The sequence below is a fragment of the Hypomesus nipponensis genome, chromosome 7 (assembly GCF_054491055.1).
Source record: "Hypomesus nipponensis isolate SF chromosome 7, ASM5449105v1, whole genome shotgun sequence".
In the NCBI taxonomy this organism is placed as follows: Eukaryota; Metazoa; Chordata; class Actinopteri; order Osmeriformes; family Osmeridae; genus Hypomesus; species Hypomesus nipponensis.
Genome location: NC_140367.1, coordinates 6,802,114 through 6,820,710, shown reverse-complemented (window position 1 = coordinate 6,820,710; position 18,597 = coordinate 6,802,114). Strand labels below are relative to the sequence as shown.

At 48.2% G+C, this 18,597-nt stretch overlaps 1 protein-coding gene across 2 annotated transcripts in view; it reads left to right on the top strand.

Moving 5' to 3' along the window:
* magi2a (membrane associated guanylate kinase, WW and PDZ domain containing 2a) overlaps positions 1-16,171 on the top strand; it is a 120,450-nt gene extending 104,279 nt beyond the window's left edge. The window contains exons 13-23 of one of the 2 annotated variants that reach the window (XM_084701117.1): positions 1,843-2,044; positions 4,470-4,511; positions 4,669-4,760; positions 5,120-5,312; positions 6,539-6,802; positions 7,374-7,559; positions 8,006-8,246; positions 9,202-9,433; positions 9,887-10,030; positions 12,399-12,537; positions 15,012-16,171. In XM_084701117.1, coding sequence (XP_084557243.1) covers positions 1,843-2,044; positions 4,470-4,511; positions 4,669-4,760; positions 5,120-5,312; positions 6,539-6,802; positions 7,374-7,559; positions 8,006-8,246; positions 9,202-9,433; positions 9,887-10,030; positions 12,399-12,537; positions 15,012-15,799 — 2,523 coding nt within the window. In that variant the 3' untranslated portion in view covers positions 15,800-16,171. Of the gene's footprint in view, positions 1-1,842; positions 2,045-4,469; positions 4,512-4,668; positions 4,785-5,119; positions 5,313-6,538; positions 6,803-7,373; positions 7,560-8,005; positions 8,247-9,201; positions 9,434-9,886; positions 10,031-12,398; positions 12,538-15,011 lie in introns of both variants that reach the window. The other variant, XM_084701118.1, reaches the window with a different exon arrangement.
* Positions 16,172-18,597: the final 2,426 nt, after the last annotated feature.

The window sequence follows — 18,597 nt, the reverse complement described above, 5'->3', positions numbered from 1 at the left end:
ATCTCTATCTTTATCTCTATCTCTCTCCCCCAAAAGCCAAAAATGTCTCTACAGATATGAACTCAGTCAACTAAGGCCTCATAAAATGTCTGTCAACTTACTGTGTTATCACTACAGTTTTCAACTCTCTTCCTTTCAAATATGTTTCATTTTTGCAGCAACAGAGTTGTTCCTGACAGTAATGACCTAATTAAACCTTCACTGAAACCCTAGCGCTTGGCAGCAATTGGGCGAAATGGGAGAGAGAGAAAAGGAGAGGGAGAAATAGTGTATGATAGTGCTTTAGTTTGGTCCTACAGTTAGCCAGGTCTCCATCAATCAAACTTCATGGGCAGACATGTTCTCAGATCAGCAACAGATTTGGAGAAGGGGCAAAAAAGAGGCAGAGGGTTGACTTTAATACATGACTTCCCTTCCATCTGTATTGCCGTCTGTATTGCCTCTCTGTGGAAACATCTGCCCGGTCGCTTAAACTAAACAAATGCGGGGCATCTCTTGAAGGCCTTCTTAATTTCAGAGGGTTCAGCTGTCCAGGTGGGGGCTGGACAGCAGCTGCTCTAATGGCCGTGTCCTTTACACTGCCACTCATCCCAACTCTTCAGAGGGCCATCTTCTCTGTCAGCTCAACACTGTGGTCTGAGCCACACAACACTCTCATTGGCTGTGCACGAAGGCTGACATTTTGACTTAGCGAGAAAGCTCTGGTGTCTTCAAAACTGCCTATGGCCCTTCTCCAATTCTCAAAAACACTGACAGAAGGATGCTTTATGAATTGTTAGGTTTGATGCCGACCCAGATGAGTCCACGGCTTGTATACACGAGTAAATGAATTAACTAAAGGACCTAGTGGCTTGTGGTCTCAGTGTAATTCAGTCTCTTTTGACGCTAGTTTGGCTCTTTCACAATGTCACTGAGGACAAGACTGTGTTTTGTCAAGAAGCCCTCAAAAAGATTAAACACACACACACAGGCTCACACACACACACACACACACACAGAGAAAAACTCTCCTCTATTCTTAGAACACTCAGGCTCATCTGAAAGACTGGAGGAGAGCTCTGAGTGTTGTGTGATTGAGGTCCTACTCTGGCCATGTCCCTCAAGCAGCCACTAAAGTTCCTGCCAGAGAAGCCCGGGGCCAATGGCTGAGACACACTGACATCTCAAATCTGTTTCCTCAAACTCTCCCCCTCCCTCCCTCTCGCCTCCATCCCTCCCTGCATCCCATCCCTTCTCCCCTTATCCCTTCCACTCCTTCCATCGGTCCTCCCTCCATCCATCTCTCCCTCTCCCCCCAATCCTCCCTCCCCCTCCTCTTTCCATCCCTCCCTCCCTTACCCTCCTTGCTCCCTCCCTCCCTCCCATCCTCCCTCCCTCTCTCCTCCCTCCCTCCACCTCACCCTGCAGAAGCCCAGAGGTGTTGTGCTTGTGTTGCATAATTGGTACGCTCAGCTGCCCAGACCTGCTCTAATAAGCCCTGGCATCTTGCTTTCAGTTTTTTTCTTTATTTCTCCTCTCCTTCATCTTTGTTTTTGTTTTTAATTAAGCCGGCGTTGTGGTTTAGCTGCACAGTGCACTCATATCAGGCCAACAAGAGATGGCAAGTGCTGTGGCCTCTAATAACTCCCTAACCCCTGTCCCCTCTCTCCTGTGGGTACTCTCCAGCGCTAAGGTTTCAGGACTGAGATACCGCCCCCTCCAGTGTCCTCTTTCCTCATTGGGGAGTAGGAGGGTAGGGTAGGGTAGGGTATCCTGGGGCAGGGCGGGGTAGGTTAGGGCTGGGCGGACCAGGGCTGGGGAGGGCAGGGTGACGGTGACTGAACCATGATGATGTGTTTGCAGGTGCTGGAGCAGTGGGACATCCAGCAGGGCCAGGGCAGTCCCCAGACCAGCCTGTCTGCCCCTGTTGTCCCCCTCAGCGCCCCCTTCCCAAACCACCACCTGCACAGGGCCTCAGTGCCAGACTCAGCCGAGGCCTTCGGCCTGCCCAAGCCCGACCCCTATGACCTCTATGAGAAGTCCAGGGCTATCTATGAGAGTAGGCGTAAGTACTGTACCACAACACTGCTATTTCCCCGGCTGGGTGTCTGGGCGACAGAAGGTGTGTTTCCTCTACACAGGTGCAGCAATGAAGATACAAACACACACCAAAGACACACCAGTGTACACAAGAAAGCATGCACGCACATTCCTCCCACCGCATACACACCATCTAAATCTCTTCTACATAGAAGCACTTCTCCTAAATCACAACGAGCCACAAAAAGCCACAATCATAATTGCTCCTCTCGGCTGTGTTCAACATCCTAGGAGATGTTGTGGGCCGCGTTGCAGAGCAGCTGATTAGTACGTTCGTACTTCCATCTGTTTATCAGAATATTATCTTGTATAAGGATGGTTTAAGAGGATATCACAGATAAATCTGTGTCAACATGTTTGAACGTGGGCCCAATCTCCTAGCAGAAGAGAGGTTGTGGAGTGGCAGAAGGGATCTCTGCTCACTGGTGATGTCACACCAGCTAACACTCCTCATAAATGTAGTCATGAGAAATGTAGAATCAATTCATAAATATCTCAGTTAGGATATCAGCCTCTGAGGCAGTTAGAATGTGTTGGTGCTATTGTATCATGGCCTGTGTGACAACTGTAGCACTTGCACTGTGATATATGGACGCGTCCAGACATGTTAACAGTTTCTTGGACCGAGACCCATCCTGCTATACAGTACTGTACTGAAACATTTACCTTGAGGAGAGTTCTTGTTTGTGTAGCTAAATCTAGGCCTTTGGAACTGAAAGGTTTGGCTGATCCAAAATAGTATGTACTCACGTTTATTACCGAAGGTCATGTGGTCCTCGAGCAGGTGTGTGAGGACACCTTTAAAATGTTCAGACAGCTTGTTGAGTGTCGGAGGTGATGTGTGACTCATGATGTGTCGTTAACTCAGCGTGACAGTGTCACTGCCACAGTAGTCCCTGCTAGGGGGTAGATGGTTTGGGCTTGACATGGAGGTGGTGTAGCTGGTTTACAGGCTGACGGTCCTTGCTCTGCCTGGCTCTGGTAGGGTCTCTGTCAGTGGGCCTGGTGTATACTGAAGACTCACACAGGAGGTTAGGAGATGTGTGCACTGCACTTATGTAAGGCAACCTTTATCAAAGAGGACAGGGCTGTCAGGAAAGATCCCTATCAAAGCCTCTCTCTCTCTCTCTCTCTCTCTCTCTTCATCTCTCTCTTCTCTTGCTTTCTCTCTGTCCCTCCCTCTCTATCTTCCGTTTTCCTTCTCTCTCTCCCTCTCTTCCTTTCTCCCTTTCTCTCTCTTACTCTGAGTCTCTTTCCCTTTCACTGTCTTTCTCCTTCTGTCCCTCACTCGCTTTTGCTCTCTCTCTCTCTCTCTCTCTCTCTCTCTCTCTCTCTCTCTCTCTCTCTCTCTCCCCCCCTCTGTCTCTCTCTCCCTCTCTCTCTCTCTATATCTCTCTCGCTCTGTCTCTCTCTCCCCCCCCCCCTCTCACTCTCTCTGAATCTCAGTGTTCAGTGTAGCATTTCATGTTGACACCATACCCTCGTTCAGCGGCTAATCGTCCACTCAACCAGACACTCAGGGTTCCTGGGTTCAGGAGGGGTACACACTGTGAGGAAGGCTATGTTTGACTCTACCCACTTTGTTTTGGTAGGGTGGTGACCTTGATGAACTCTGATCAGTCTCCGGAACCTTCTCAGCGCAGATGTAGAATGTAGCTCAGATAGAATAGTCACCCGATTAAACTGATTAAAAAAAACTCAGAAAAAAAAAAAGATTCATTGCATGTGAGAAAGCTGGATGAAGAAGTGACATATTTAAGAGTTTGAGGAATTTCTTCTACATAATTAATCAAATCAAAAAATTAACTGAAAGGCTGTATGGGTTCTGTGGTAAAAAAAAAAAAAAGGTCAGCCTTCCTGCACTGCATGTAACATTTTGTGTTTTATTTTCTCTCATCTCTGAGCCCCAAGGGACACTCCTCACAGTGGTTACAGTAGTTCCAAATAAAACCTACTCCTCATTTACTATACAGACACTGTTCCAGTCCATTTAATCCTTTAATAGGAAAGGTTTTACTGGCTAATGATTATCACTATGCTACAAATCATGGGTTTTCAGTGAATCAGTGAACCTCTTTGATTGCAGATGAGTGTCTGTTACCCCCTGCGTACTGTAAATAAAAAGATGGGTCTATTACACCCGGTAAGCACTTCTGGCCCTGATAATGGATGATGTGAGAACTCCGCTTAGACGTACTGCTGAGACGAGGGTTTTATCTTGCTCACAATCCTGACACAGTCTTTACTGTAAGTGTGTGTGTTTCTGTGTGTGTGCTTATGCACGTGAATGTGTGTGTGTGTGTGCTTATGCACGTGGAGGTGTGTGTGTGTGCTAGGTTTACTATTATTATTGTTTAAGGGTGTTTCCTCAATCCCTTCCCCCTATCCAGAACCTGGCCAACCACGGACTCTCTTCCCAGGGGACGTCCCAGGTAAGGGCACCCTCCCCAGGAGAACCTTTCATGGATTTACCTTTTGAGCATAGCATTGAAGGACAGAAACTCAACAGAAGGGAACAGAGCAGAAATCAGCAGAGAGTGCATCGTGTAAGAGTAATATGTGTGTGTGTGTGTCATGCCCCCCCCCCAGGTGCTGAGTACCAGGAGGTGGAGGTCCACCTGCGCAGGCAGAAGTCCGGTTTTGGCTTCCGTATCCTGGGGGGGGATGAGGCAGGGCAGCCTGTGAGTCCGGACACGCGTGAGAAGGCTCGTATGGGATGGGCGTGGAACCCTGTCATTTCTACTTCTCTAACCCACTACACCAACACCTAACCCCCCTCTTACCTTGCCTGACTGAGAGAATGACATCCCTGGCAGATGTGTGTTGGCCACTGTCTGCAGAGGAAGCTAATGCTCCACCACAATACTAATAACAACCACTGTGTTCAGCACACACATAATCTGCATGAAGTCCTTTTGTATATTAACCGAATAATAACTCTCTCACATGTTTATATGGTACCCTAGTACACAGCATCAAACACCCAATCCAGGGTTTGGACCTCTCAACCCTATTGACCTTTGACCCCTGTGGCTTTCAGATCCTGATTGGGGCAATCATCGAGAAGAGTCCAGCGGACCGTGACGGGCGCCTGCGACCGGGAGACGAGCTGATCTTCGTCGACGGGATCCCCGTGGCGGGGAAGCCGCATCGCTACGTCATCGACATGATGCACGGAGCAGCCCGCAACGGCCAGGTCAACCTCACCATCCGGAGGAGACTACAAGCGCCAGGTCAGTCTGTTTGTCTGTGGGTATGTGCATATGCGTGTGTGCATGTCAGTTAGTCAGTAATCTAGCATTCTCTGGTGCCGAGAGAGTTGAATATGTAGGGGTATTTAGTAGTGCACTGTTATCTTTTTTCCGCTCCAAGTTCCCCTTATTTTCTCATTAGCCTATTTTCTATATCCATCCCTTGTGCTCTCTCCTTCCTCCATCCTTCCTCTCTCCTGCCTCTGTCTGCTTGTAGTCTGTGTGACTGTCCTGTGGTTTGACAACTGAAGGATTCATACTTGTTCTGAGTGATGTAGCACACACGCACTACACACCACACGCGTACAATACGCACAAACCCTTTCCACACAGACATTTTTCTCTGTCAGACCCCTCATCCCAGCTTGTGGCCTGTCTGCCTGTGAGTCTGGGAAGAGGAGCAGAGCTCCCAAAGTGCTTCTCTTCCCTCACATCATCCCTCCTCTTCTCCCTACCTAGATACCCTACTTCCTTCTCATCGTCCCTCCTCTCCTCCATCTCTCCTCTCCTCTATCTCTCCTCCCTCCCATCATCCCTCCTCTCCTCCATCCCTCCCCTCATCCCTCCTCGCCTCCCTCACTCACTCCCTCTCTCCTATCCTACCTCTATCTCTCCTCGCTCTCCCTATCCCCCCTATCTTCCCTCCATCTCTTCTCCCTGCCTCCCTCCCTCCCGCCTCATCCTGGCATGAAAGGCGGGCGCTGTCTGACTCATCCCATCGTCTGTGGCCCCCGCCTTTTATCCGTGGCGTTTGATTCCTGGGAAGACTTTGTGAGGTGTCAGACTTTGCCTTCCTCCCTTTCTCTCCTCCGTCTCTCCCTGTCTCTCTCTCTCTCCCCTGCTCTCCTTGTCGACTTTTAACCTTGATCACACACCGAGACAAGTTATGCAGGAAAATTACACGTTTGTTCTCTCTAACCCGTAATGTGCGTCTTTGTTTGGGTTGATTTTTTTCATTATCACGAGCACTTAGTCTCGGAGTAGGCTGTGTTTTCGACCCGACCGCAATGTCGCCTTTCAACTGCGACGGGTTTTGCGTCATGACTTATTTGTATCTGTGATTGTCAGCTACTTGCCCATGTGAACTCCTCAGTAGTGGAATAGCATTGAGAGACCCTCGTCCTTCCAGGAAGACAGGGCCAGTCTTTGTCCATTGATAAGAGTTGTGCTGCCGTGGAGCCTCCTCATCTCTCCGTCGCCCCCTGCAGGTGAGAGCTGTCCAGAGAACGGCCGCAGCCCCGGCTCCATCTCCACGCAGCACAGCTCCCCTCGCAGCGACTTCACCTCGGGGACCTACCCCAACAACGCTGGCCTTGCCCCTCCCAACGCCAGCACCGGGAACGCCCCCTCGGAGGGCGGCATGGCGCCCAACACGCAGCCCAGTGATGTCATCATCCACCGCAAGGAGAGCGAGGGATTCGGATTTGTGATCATCAGCTCGCTCAACAGGCCCGAGACTCCGTCTGCGGTCGGTGAGTGCTTCCCCCCCCCTCCTCTCCCTTCATCCATCCATCCCTCAGCACCTGCCAGCCTCCCCTCTCTCCCTTTCCTGCGTTTCGTTTCGGGGAGGTTGTTGAGGTTATCGTGGGACTCTTCCTTATTCTCATGGAGCACAGTAGGAAAGTGGCAGGCGTGAATCCTCTTGGGTCATGCGTGAAGTGCAGCTCCACAGCTTCCTTTTAATAGCTGTAAGTGGGGATGAGAGAGAGAGCGATTTGTCTAGGATTGGCCGGAGGAAGAGGTCAGGACTTAATGAAAAATGGATCGTCTCTCTCTCCTTAACACTACCCTATCTCAATTATGAATGGGCTCTTATGTTAGTCAGTCAGATGTTAGCTGTGGCGTGCTTTGGACTCTCTCGTGCTCCTGCAAAAAGCTCCCCTGCTTACGTCAGCCCCAGGACGGGCAGAGAGAGCGAGAGGGAGAGGCCAATCCAGAGGAAAAGGAAGAGCAGCCAGTCAGCTCTGTCCGATCTCAGACACACGGTAACCTCTGTGTGTGTGTGTGTGTGTGTGTGTGTGTGTGTCTGCGTCGAACTCCCAGCCGTGCCACACAAGATTGGACGCATCATCGAGGGCAGTCCGGCGGACCGCTGCGCCAAGCTGAAGGTGGGCGACCGCATCCTGGCCGTCAACAGCCAGTCCATCGTCAACATGCCGCACGCTGACATCGTCAAGCTGATCAAGGACGCGGGCCTCAGCGTCACTCTGAAGATCATCCCACAGGAAGGTGAGACGGGAACACGCCGACACCAGCACAGCTGCGGAGACTCAATCTCAGATGAACAGAGATCGTAGAGATTCGGACAGTGTTGTGAGGGTGTCACACACATGCTGTTGGGGGGAGAGGGAGGTTTAGCATGTATGTTCCCTTATGAGGGTACATTTCCATTAACTAGTTCTGGATGTGTATTTGAGAGGACCATGTCTGATTAGGTTATGGAGATCTGGCCTCTAATGTTTGTGGCTGGCAGCATACTTATGTATGGCATTTTGAGCGCTGTGTGTGTTCTTGCTACAGGGAGTGCTTGTACAATACTTGGAGGGAGCGAGTGTTTTTCTAGTCTAGCTTTTACCATGGTTTGTATAGGTGTGTGTGGGTGTGTGTTTATGTGTGCATGTTTGAATCTAACACTCCTTTCTGTGTGTGACTTCCTGTACCTCTGTGTGTCTCAGATGTTAGTAGCCCTCCCTCGGCCCCCAACTCAGAGAAACAGAGCCCCTTGACCCAGCAGCATAGCCCCCAGACCCAGCCCAGCCCTGGAGCCTCCCAGCCCAGCCCTGCTGTGACGGAGGCCAGCCAACCACCCAGCCAGCCCAGCCCCATGGTCACCCAGCCCAGCCCCATGACTCACCAGAGCCCTGCCAGCACCCAGCCTGTGGCTCCCCCGCCCCAAATCTACACCCACGACAGCAGGTAAAGAATATCGAGTCTCCTCTTTTTACAACATTTGTATGATTTACAATTTACTAATATGCTTTGCATCCCAAAGTTTAGTTTCATGAAAAAGTTGGCAGATGATGAGCAATGTTTGTAGTTTATCCAGATGTAGGCAGCTTTATGTATGGGTCTGTCTGTTAGCTTCAGAGCTTAGTTTGTCTGGCAGTCTCTGATACCGTGAAGTCTTTTTATAGACTAGCTCTCTATCTCAGGGCCAGAGCACTGTTCCTCTGAGATTACAGGTGAGAGTGAGTCATTGTCTCTCTGATTCCCTATTTGCTTTTCCTTTCTCTACCTCTCGTTCCGTCTCTCTTTCTCTCTGCCGCTTTTATCTTTCTCTCCAGTATCTCTCTTTCTTTCTGTCTTTTTCTGTCTCTACCTCTTCCTCTGACTCTCTTACTCCTTCTATGCAGTTTCTTCTTTCTCCCTCTCTCCTAGCTGTGTCTTCATTGGTTGTTGTATAACATCACTTTACTCTTATGGGCCGCTGAATAATTTAAGTAAATAGCTTCTTTATAGACGTAGAATTAATATTTTAGTGAGCTCCACAGGGGCCCCAAAATGTGCGGTGTCATTTGCCTTTTTTCCTGCTTTACAAAAATTCTAAATATCTTAGTACTCAGTCATGCTGTATGAATTGACACTCTTTGAAGGACTTGTTTTCCATCAACATTTCATGTGGCGAGAAAATCGAATGTTTTATCTACTACTGGGACCCTGTACAAAGGCAGTGAGACTGGAACAACCCATCTATTAATGACAGGCGAGCGAGATTGGCACTGATCAGCCTTTTATATAGGGTCACCTTCACCGTCCCCTGAACCCCCCTCCCTCCTCTCAGGGGACGTTTCCATGTGAAACCCTGACAGCTTAGTGGGAAAGCCCAACTGTTTCCCCCCGACGACTGTCTTCACTCCAACTGGTTTGACAGTTACAGGTCAGAGGTCAAAGCCAGACAGGATGTGAAACCAGACATTCGGCAGCCTCCGTTTACCGACTACCGACAGCCTCCGGTGGATTACAGACACCCACCGGTGGCAGACTACCGCCAGCCGCCCACGCTGGACTACAGACACCCCCCTCTGATGGACTACAGACAGCTGTCTACAGACCCCAGGCAGTTTCCCATGCCTGACTACAGACAGCCACAGATACAACTACAGGTACATCCCATTCCTACTAAATACTAACCCAGGATTGGGGATGATCCCATATACTAAGTTGTACATGTTTGTGTGCTCAAAATGAAGGCTATAGTTCATGTCTCTAGGTCCGTGGCAGAGGTTCTGCCTTTTTGAGATGAATATCTCTTGCTTGGAACTGTTATAGGTTTTTGTATGACCACCAATGATCTTATGGCTGCTAACATGTTTAGCCTCCCCATGGTTTTACATTTACATTTAGTCATTTAGCAGACGCTCTTATCCAGAGCAACTTACAGTAAGTACAGGGACATTCCCCCCGAGCCAAGTAGGGTGAAGTGCGTTGCCCAAGGACACAACGTCATATGGCACAGCAGGGAATCGATTTGGCAACCTTCTGATTACTAGCCCGACTCCCTCACCGCTCAGCCATCTGACTCTGGTTTTGTATTCCTTGTTGTCTGACGGCATCAGGACTTTGACTTTTTCACTGTGGAGCTGGAGAAGAGCATGAAGGGCTTTGGCTTCAGCATCCGTGGGGGGCGGGAGTACAAGATGGACCTTTTTGTCCTGCGATTGGCGGAAGACGGTCCTGCCATCCGCAATGGGCGAATGAGGGTAAGTCTGATCATGTCACATCCTGTTTATGATCTTTAACTTTTTCTCAGTGCACTCAGCTAGCTCCCAAACTCATTGACATCGTTTGGGAAATCTCACTGTAATAGTCAGATGATTATCTCAGATTGCAATTATAATTTTAAGCCCTGTATGAAACTAATCTGCCTCACGTAAAATTATTGAGAGAGGGATGTCCCCTGAGTGCGTGTAGGATTTATGTTGTTATGATTCCTGATGAGTTCCCGCAGAAACCCCTCTCAACTTAGTTATCAAAAATATATGAGACTCCTTTCAGTGTTCAGATGGAGCAGGTCTGCTGGAACTAGCCATGCTTCTTTATGTTGGGTAGGAATAGTACTGTCTTTACTGCTCTCTGCAGAGATAGATCCAGCTGTCATGGTCTGTGGAATGAGACCTTTTCCGAAGTTAGGTATAAATGTATTACTCTACAAATTTAGGATGGCGTGCTTTCCATCCTCCCTCTTTCCACACTTTCTTCTTCTTCCACTCGCAATCCTTTCATTCTGTCACGCTCTGAACACTTTATTGCACTTCATTGCCGGCAAAAAATATAGAGATCTCACTTAGCCTCACCAATACCGAGAAGTTGATTAAAGGTCCGGGCTGTCGCAGCTCCTCTCCATATCTTCTGACGTATCTAGTATATCTCCATACTGTCAAACGCCTCTCTCTTTCTCTTTCCCTCTGCCTCTCTATATCCCTCTCTCTATCCCTTTCTCTCCCTCCCTTCCTGTCTTTTGTTTCCCCTTTCCCCCCCAAATCTTTCCATTGTTGGCGGATAGCATAGTCCTGCTGTACATTTCTTATCTGGAATGAACCTGTCACAGATAATGTGTTTGAAATGCCCCAGGGGAGCCGTAGCTCTCCTGCCACTATGGTGAGGTAAACGCTGCTCGGCAGCCTGGTTCCCGAGGTTAGCCAACTGGGGATGAGGGATGGAAATGCACCCCTTTCTCTTTCTCTCTCCCTCTCTCTCTCTCTCTCTTTCTCCTCTTTTCTCTCTCTCTCTCTCTCTCTCTCTCTCTCTCTCTCTCTCTCTCTCTCTCTCTCTCTCTCTCTCTCTCTCTCTCTCTCTCTCTCTATCTCTCTCTCTCTCTCTCTCTCTCTCTCTCTCTCTCTCTCTCTCTCTCTCTCTCTCTCTCTCTCTCTCTCTCTCTCTTTCTGTCTTTGTGCCTTGTCTCAACACCGGAGGGGTGATTAATTATGTTCCTAATAGCGGACAGAGCCACGCTCCAGCTGTGTTCACATGGCAGTGTGAACCTTGATCCCTGCCAGATGAATGGCTCGGCTGAGGTAAGGAGTTAGGATCATCAAACAGCAACACAGGAGTGAACGGGGCCAGGCTGGCTGTCTCAGGTGGTTAAGTCACTGCTCTGATTCCTTTGGAATCACCTCGCTAAACATCCCAGCTGGGCTGGGCTCTGGGCTGTCTGAAGAAGAGGGGGTGCTGCTGGAGGAGAAACCTCTACGAAGGCCCCGGAATTGGATTAACACATATTTACCTTTTACCATCGACAGTCTCAAACTATCTCTTCACATTGTCCTTTCTTGCAATGTTAGATAAACCTAGTTGAATGTCTCACATCTGATGGTAGCCAAGAGCCTTACACATGCAGTCCAAGAGGGGTCCTGACCTGGGAAGTGAGGTCCTTATAAGTATGAAGATTAAATTAACTTACTGACATTTAGGCCGGCTGGCATGTTTAGTTCAGGGCTTCTGGGCTGCTTCAGAGCAGGACATTGGTATTCAGGAGAGTCTCTTTCTTGATCGCAAAGCCCCTACAGCAAAGTCTGTCATAATTCCATTGGAATGACGGGACAAATTTGCAGCTAAAATTAATTACAACTGACATCCAATTCATGGGTGGTAATGCTGATTAGAGCTTTACACTGGCTGATAGGTCCTGTTTGAATTATGGTTCCGTATTGATCCTAATAAATTGCCATCCACAATAAATGAAGCTTGTTAATTTTATGCTTAATATGTGGCGGGTGTGCACATCTCCAAACCTGCCTAGAGATCATTTGCCCTGTACTTTAAGTTGCAAGCACCTCTGTAATTTGCTCATCTGTTTGCAGGCGGGCGATCTCATCACACATTAGGCTGACAGAGTAGCTCTTGGTTGGAGATCCTCACATGTATTTGTCGTCTTATGATTTGGTGGTAGAAAAGAAAACATTCATTGATTTTTCTCTTTGTCTCTCAATTTCATTCTCGCAATCTCTCTATCTCTATTCTTCTCCCTCTGTCTCTCCCTCTCTCTATCTCTTTCTGTCTTATTTTCCACTCTCTCATTCTCTCTCTCTTTTCCTCCCTCCCTCTCTCCCTCTTTCAATGTCGGCTTAGGTGGGAGACCAGATCATAGAGATCAACGGAGAGACCACCAGAGACATGACTCACGCCCGGGCCATCGAGCTCATCAAATCAGGGGGGCGTCGTGTTCGTCTGCTCCTGAAGAGGGGCACAGGGCAGGTCCCAGAATATGGTGGGTGTAATAAAAAATACTCTCTCTTTCCCTCCCCAACCCCCGGGATAAGTCTTACATAGTTCATGTAACTCTCACAGTACTCAGTCTAACTTGGAATCAACTTTTTAATATCAGGACCACTCATTTCTATGTATGTCTGTTGTTGACTGAGTTTCTTAATTCTTTGTCTCTTGCTGTCCATCTCTTGTTGAGTCTATTCATTGACACTACTCTGCTTTAAAATCTGAAAATATTCTCTTTTTTCTTTGTCTATTTACTATCTACAGTATGTGTAGTTAATACACTGATTAACAAGTCACTGTCTCTTTTACTGGTAAATCTCTTGTTTCTTGACTAACTGTAGTGTAACTCTCCATTTCAAGGCCTCTGGTTTAACCCTAATGACTGCACCAGGTTGTCACTTCCCCTCCTTTAGGAATGGTACCTTCCAGTCTCTCCATGTGCATGAAAAGTGACAAGCATGGCTCCCCCTATTTCTTCCTAATGGGCCACTCTAAAGACACGGTTTGTGAAAGATCTGCATGTGTTTTTCTACCAGTCGCGTGCTGGGTGTGTTGGTGTGTTGTGCTGTGCTGTGATTCGGTGTGGTGCTGGAACTAGCAAGGCCTAGTCATAGACTTAGGAAGGCCCTATTCAAGTCTTTGACACACTGATCCATTATATAAGACATGGCAGTACAAGTTCAGCCTCAGTGTCCTCTGAGGATCAATCATGGCAGCAGATATATCCCTCAGGAAAGCCCAGCATGGAGCCAGCTGAATCTAGAGGACCTTCTTTATGACTCTTCTCCAGCTCGGGGGAATAGCAGCCCAGTCATTAAACCATAATGTGTAAACATACATGCACACACACACACACACACACACACACGGCCATGGCAGTGAGTCACGTCCAGTGCTGAAGCCCCCCGCCCCCCCCCCCTCCCCCGTGTAATATTCAGATGATTGTACAGTTCAGTAATATACAGCCACCTTCATAAATTGATCTCCCTCTATCTCTCTTTCTATCCCTCTTTCTCTCTTGTTAATCCTTCTATCTCTCTCTTTTATTCACTCACTTATCCCAGAGCCTGTTGTGACAAGGGTTTAGCTCTATTTCTTTCCCCGTCACTCTCTCGGTCTCTGTAATACCTTCCCAGACAGATATAAAGCTGTGATATATAGGACCAGAGGGACAAGAGTGCGGTCAGCTAGAGGACAAAATATTTAATCACTCAACATCATTTGTCATATCAACTCCATGTGTGTGTGTTCCGGCCCAGAACAGTTATTGTACATAAAGCCTGAATAGCTTACGTAAAATGCATGTTTTCTGTGTTTTATTGCCTTTTTATTGGAAAATAAATGTTTATTTGCAAAGTGGGAGTGTTTACAGTTCTGTATGTTGCAACAGTGGTCGCAGTCTGTTCTTTGTGAACACTTTGCATGCTGATCAGTTTTAAAAGAAACAGCAATGTTTTTTTGGGGTGCTGGATATTGTTTGCGTGCGGGTGTTTGTTTGTGTGTTGTGCATTGGGATCTAGGCAGCATGATCTGTACACTTTATAAAAGAGCACAGGCAGTGTGCAGTGGTGCCCTTTAGAAGACCAGAGCAGTATGTGAGGTGACAGGAGGCATTAGCTCAGCGTGTGATGATCACAGGCAGCTCTTACACACACACACGCACACACACGTCCACGCATGCAGGCACGTATACACACAAACAGGCACACACACACACAGGCAGACACTCACAATCTCGTTGGGCCACATCGTGGCCACAGGAGGCAGGGTGTCACTTCAATGTGCCGAGCAGAGGCTGAGGCCTGCAAGGATAAGTCGGTGTGAAATTCGGGCGTTCTAGAAAGCACCAGGTGCCCTCGCTGACTGCTAGCTACAGTGAGAACTCCAAACACGAGCCCTTCTGACTCCTCTTTTAATGATGCCTCACGGTGCAAGCTTGACCTCTGCCCCCGGCCCACTGTATTGATAAGGAATGCTGACCCTGGAAGAGAGGCTCTGCAGTGCAGAGAGGGGAGCTAACAGGCGTGGTGAGCACCGTAGTCTCAAGGGAACTGAGGGCTTGGATTCAGCTGCTGCGGTGGTTAGTTACTGAAGGCCCCAGTGCCGGGGAGAGGAGCAGACCCACAGGTTTTCTACCACGATAAAGCAGCACTTTATTTAGCACATCATCCATTCCATTAAACCTGTTTTCGATTTTCTGTTCCCTGGCCCTATGGTCCTTATGGTCTGGGGCTTTAGATAGAGTGAGAGAGCCTAGATTTATTCCACAGAAAAGTTGTGTGACGTGCTGTAAGTGAACTGTGAAGCTTTGGTTTCACATTTGCTGCCCTGACCTCCTTACCTCAAGGAATAGCATGTTTGTTGTGATGTTTTTTTTTTTTTTACAGAGTATGTAAAACATAGTGTTTGATGATTGGTCAAAACCCTGTCCTCTCCCACCTCTAACTGTGTGTCTATTGGTCCCAGCAGACAGTCCCTCCCCTTGGGATGCTCACCCTACAGCCTCCCCAAGCCTGTCGGAAGTAGCCCTGCCCCTTGACAGCCTGTCCATGCCATCGCCATCATCTCATCTGACCCCATCCTCAGACCCGGCTCACCAGACGCCCCTGGAGGTTCAGCGGGATCCTGCGGGGCCGACGATGCCAGAGAGCAAGGCGGAGCGCTGCCAGAGCCCCTGCAAGGCCGAGCCGCTAAATCCGGATAAGACCAGTCAGGGGAGGAGGGCGGCCGGCCCGCCCAATGGGAGCAGCCGGGCCAAGCAGAAGGAGGGTGGCAGGTCCACCCGCCGAAGCAGCGGTCCGAAGGGTCAGCCCGCCACCGAGGGGGGGCTAGGGGGGAGGGGAGGGGAGCAGCCGGGGGAGCCCAGGCCCTCCAAGAGCTCTAGGGGGAGATCCAAGGAGAGGAAGGCCGGAGAGAGCAGCCACCTCAGTGGGAAGAGAGAGCTCACCCAGTCCCCCAAAGGCTCCAAGCCCTCACACACTAACTCGAATGGGAGCAGTGGTGGAGCCCAGAGCAGCAGCAGCCACCCAGAGAGCAGTGCAGCACAGCATGGAGAGTTGGCCCAGGAGAAGCCCTGGACCAGGGAGCCCGAGAGGAGCCAGGGGGAAAGCCGGTCCTGCCACCCCAGCAAGAGCACCGGCAGCGGGGGCAGCGGACCAGGGACGAAGGTCACCGTCTCTCCAGGGCCCTGGAAGATCCCCGGGTCTGATAAGCTGCCAAGCACACTGCGCTCTGGCACATCCACTCTGAGCAGATAACAGCATGGCTGGCCCCCCCTTGGTAAAGGCCAGGCTAGGTCACACCTCTCTGTGCCCCCCCCACTGTCTCTCCCTCTCTGCCCTGGTGTCCCCCCAGACCTCAAGAGCGAGGGGGGGGGGATCTCTCCATGCGTTTTTAGAGAACCGTTTTTATTTATATTGTTGTACTCTAAGTTATTTTGAGAGATATTTTACACCCACCACCTTAAGAGCTGGAAGAGCATCAACTTTGAATAGAAAACTAAGAAAATATAGAAGAAAAAATGAGCAGAATGTGTGTAGCATGGTAGGGTTCTGTGCTTGTAGTGCGGGGTGTCTGAACACAGGAACTTCATTTGGAAGTGCTAAATCACCCACCCACAACCCCCCAACCCCCCCCCCCCCCCCTCCCCAGAAAGCATGAAAAACCAAAAGACCTCCATGCAAATCTAACCACTGATGGTTAAACCACGGTCAGTTGCCACTGCAGTTTTTTAAAATACAGTAGGTATATCTATATATACAACGAAGTCTATTTTAATGAAAAGGAATGTGGAAGACTGCTTGCCTGTTTTTGAAGAGACAGAGAAAGACATGACAAACTAGGTGACATGAGTACTTACTAAGCATCTATGGAACTTTGCCTTAAAACGAGACTGAACCAGAACTGAATATCTTGTATATTCTATCAGAAGATATGGAAATATAGATATATATTATATGAGTGTGAATATGTGGGACATCGTGTAAATAAGATCATCTGTAAACATACCTAGATGGGTTGATGGTAGTTTTGCAACTTGGCGTGTGCTAGCTAAATGAGCTAAGGAACATAGAGTTTATTATCACATTCTTCTCTTCATTCTCCTGTCCAGACCTTGATTACATCATGTGGATGTGTGTGTGTGTGTGTGTGTGGATTCACTTCACAACAACTGACTGTTGTAGACTGCAGTGGAGAATGCAGTGGAGCTCCATTTGAGCTTGAGCTATCAGTCTGTGGCTGTGTCACAGGCGATTTCCCTCACTGTGCTTCACAAACAAAGCAATTTACAGAGGTTTGTTTCAGTGGATGCCTGAAGAAGTGAAGGCTCATGGGACATTAGGGCAGTGTGCCTTATGACTGGAAAGGGGCACAGAGGACAGAGCGGTTCGATACAGGCTGCTATCTCATTACCGTCAGTGTCCAGCTTCATGGTACCATGAAGTACATTTATGTCCTGTGTTTGTTTTTTCTTGTTTCACTTTAATGAGTACAGTCTCCAGCCCCACCGATGGCACAGTGTTTATTTTGTGACAAACCAAGCTGTGCAATTAGAGACAGATTGAAGGCCTGTCACAGTTCCCATTGAGTTATGTTGGTGTTTGTTGCAGAACTGTTTATGGACCTTAATGTGGAAACAATGTGTCAGCACATCTCAGACAAGATGGTGTCAAGTATCTGCACTGAACTGAACGTATGGAAGTTAAAATAAAAACAATAAATAAAAAAAATACATTAGTAATTTTAGTGCGGCTATTGTTAGAGTGAGACTCAGTCCCGGTTGTCAGAAGAAAATCCATAGCTCACATCTGTCTATCAGTGTGTAACTTACCCTAATGATCCCAGTTTACAGAAGATATATATGAAATTCTCTCATCTTCTTTCATTTCTACATATGCATGTATGCTAGTCTGGAAACAAATTCTCTATATTTGTTCAAGGCTCGGCTCAAGTGATTCTAACTTCTCAGTCGGCGACAGTCATTTGTGTATGTCTCACTCCTACACTGCTTACCAATGAACTTTTCTCAACTTTTCTGACAGTTTAGTGCCATCAAGGCCCAATCTCTTCCCCTTATAGTCAACACACATGCTGCAGAGTCACATTGTCTGTGCAATGACTAAGCCTCAGGCTAATTCATCTGTCGCTCTTAAGAACCCAATGTGCACAGAAACAAGGGAAGACTACAGTGATCTGGTTATGACCTGAGATCTCTCTGATGGGAAGGGAGGAAAATCACTGAGGAGTAATCACACCTTTCTCCTCTTTTTTTGATGCCAGTAAATTCTGAGTGGTAATTTTCATCACATCATTCTTATGATCACACTCACTAACTTTCTTTAAATCAATCTATCTCTCTTTCGTTCTCTCTCTCTCTATATATATATTATAAATATGTATTTCTCTTCATCTATCACCCTCTCTTTATCTATATATCTCTATCTATCTTTCCCTGGAGATTGAGGAAGGGGAGTAATTCAGTGAGCCAATGTAATCAGTAATTACAGGAGGAATAAAATCAAAGCACAATCTCATACAGAGGATTGGCAAGAACATTTGTGCTCTGGATTAACAGGTAGCAGCTTTAGGCTTCAATGGACCAATTTCTTCTTACTGTGAGGGCCACAGGAGTCTAACGGGGTCCGAACGTGGAGCACATCCCCTACACTCTGCCTTCTCCCCTGTCCGAGACATGAAGAAGAGAGAGGTGTGGCCCTCCTCTCTCCACTGTCCCCCACTGAGCTGTCTCCATCAGGCCCACCACGACGTCATGTCATGGGAATAAAAGAGATTGACGTATACACATATATATTATCTGCAAAGTGAGTGTGTTGAAGACGGCACTTGTGTGACCCCGCCCACCCCTTCCCCACTCCTCCTAGCAGCTGGGTATCACTGTGTAGTGTTAGCGCTGTGTTGATCTTGTACAGCTGTCTCTCTATAAATATGACTCAATGTATTACTGATAGTCACAAAGACTGTAAGTGAGCAACTATTTTTATGAAATGCAACACTATGGATATATTAACTTTTGCAGAAATCTTGTTTACTGTAT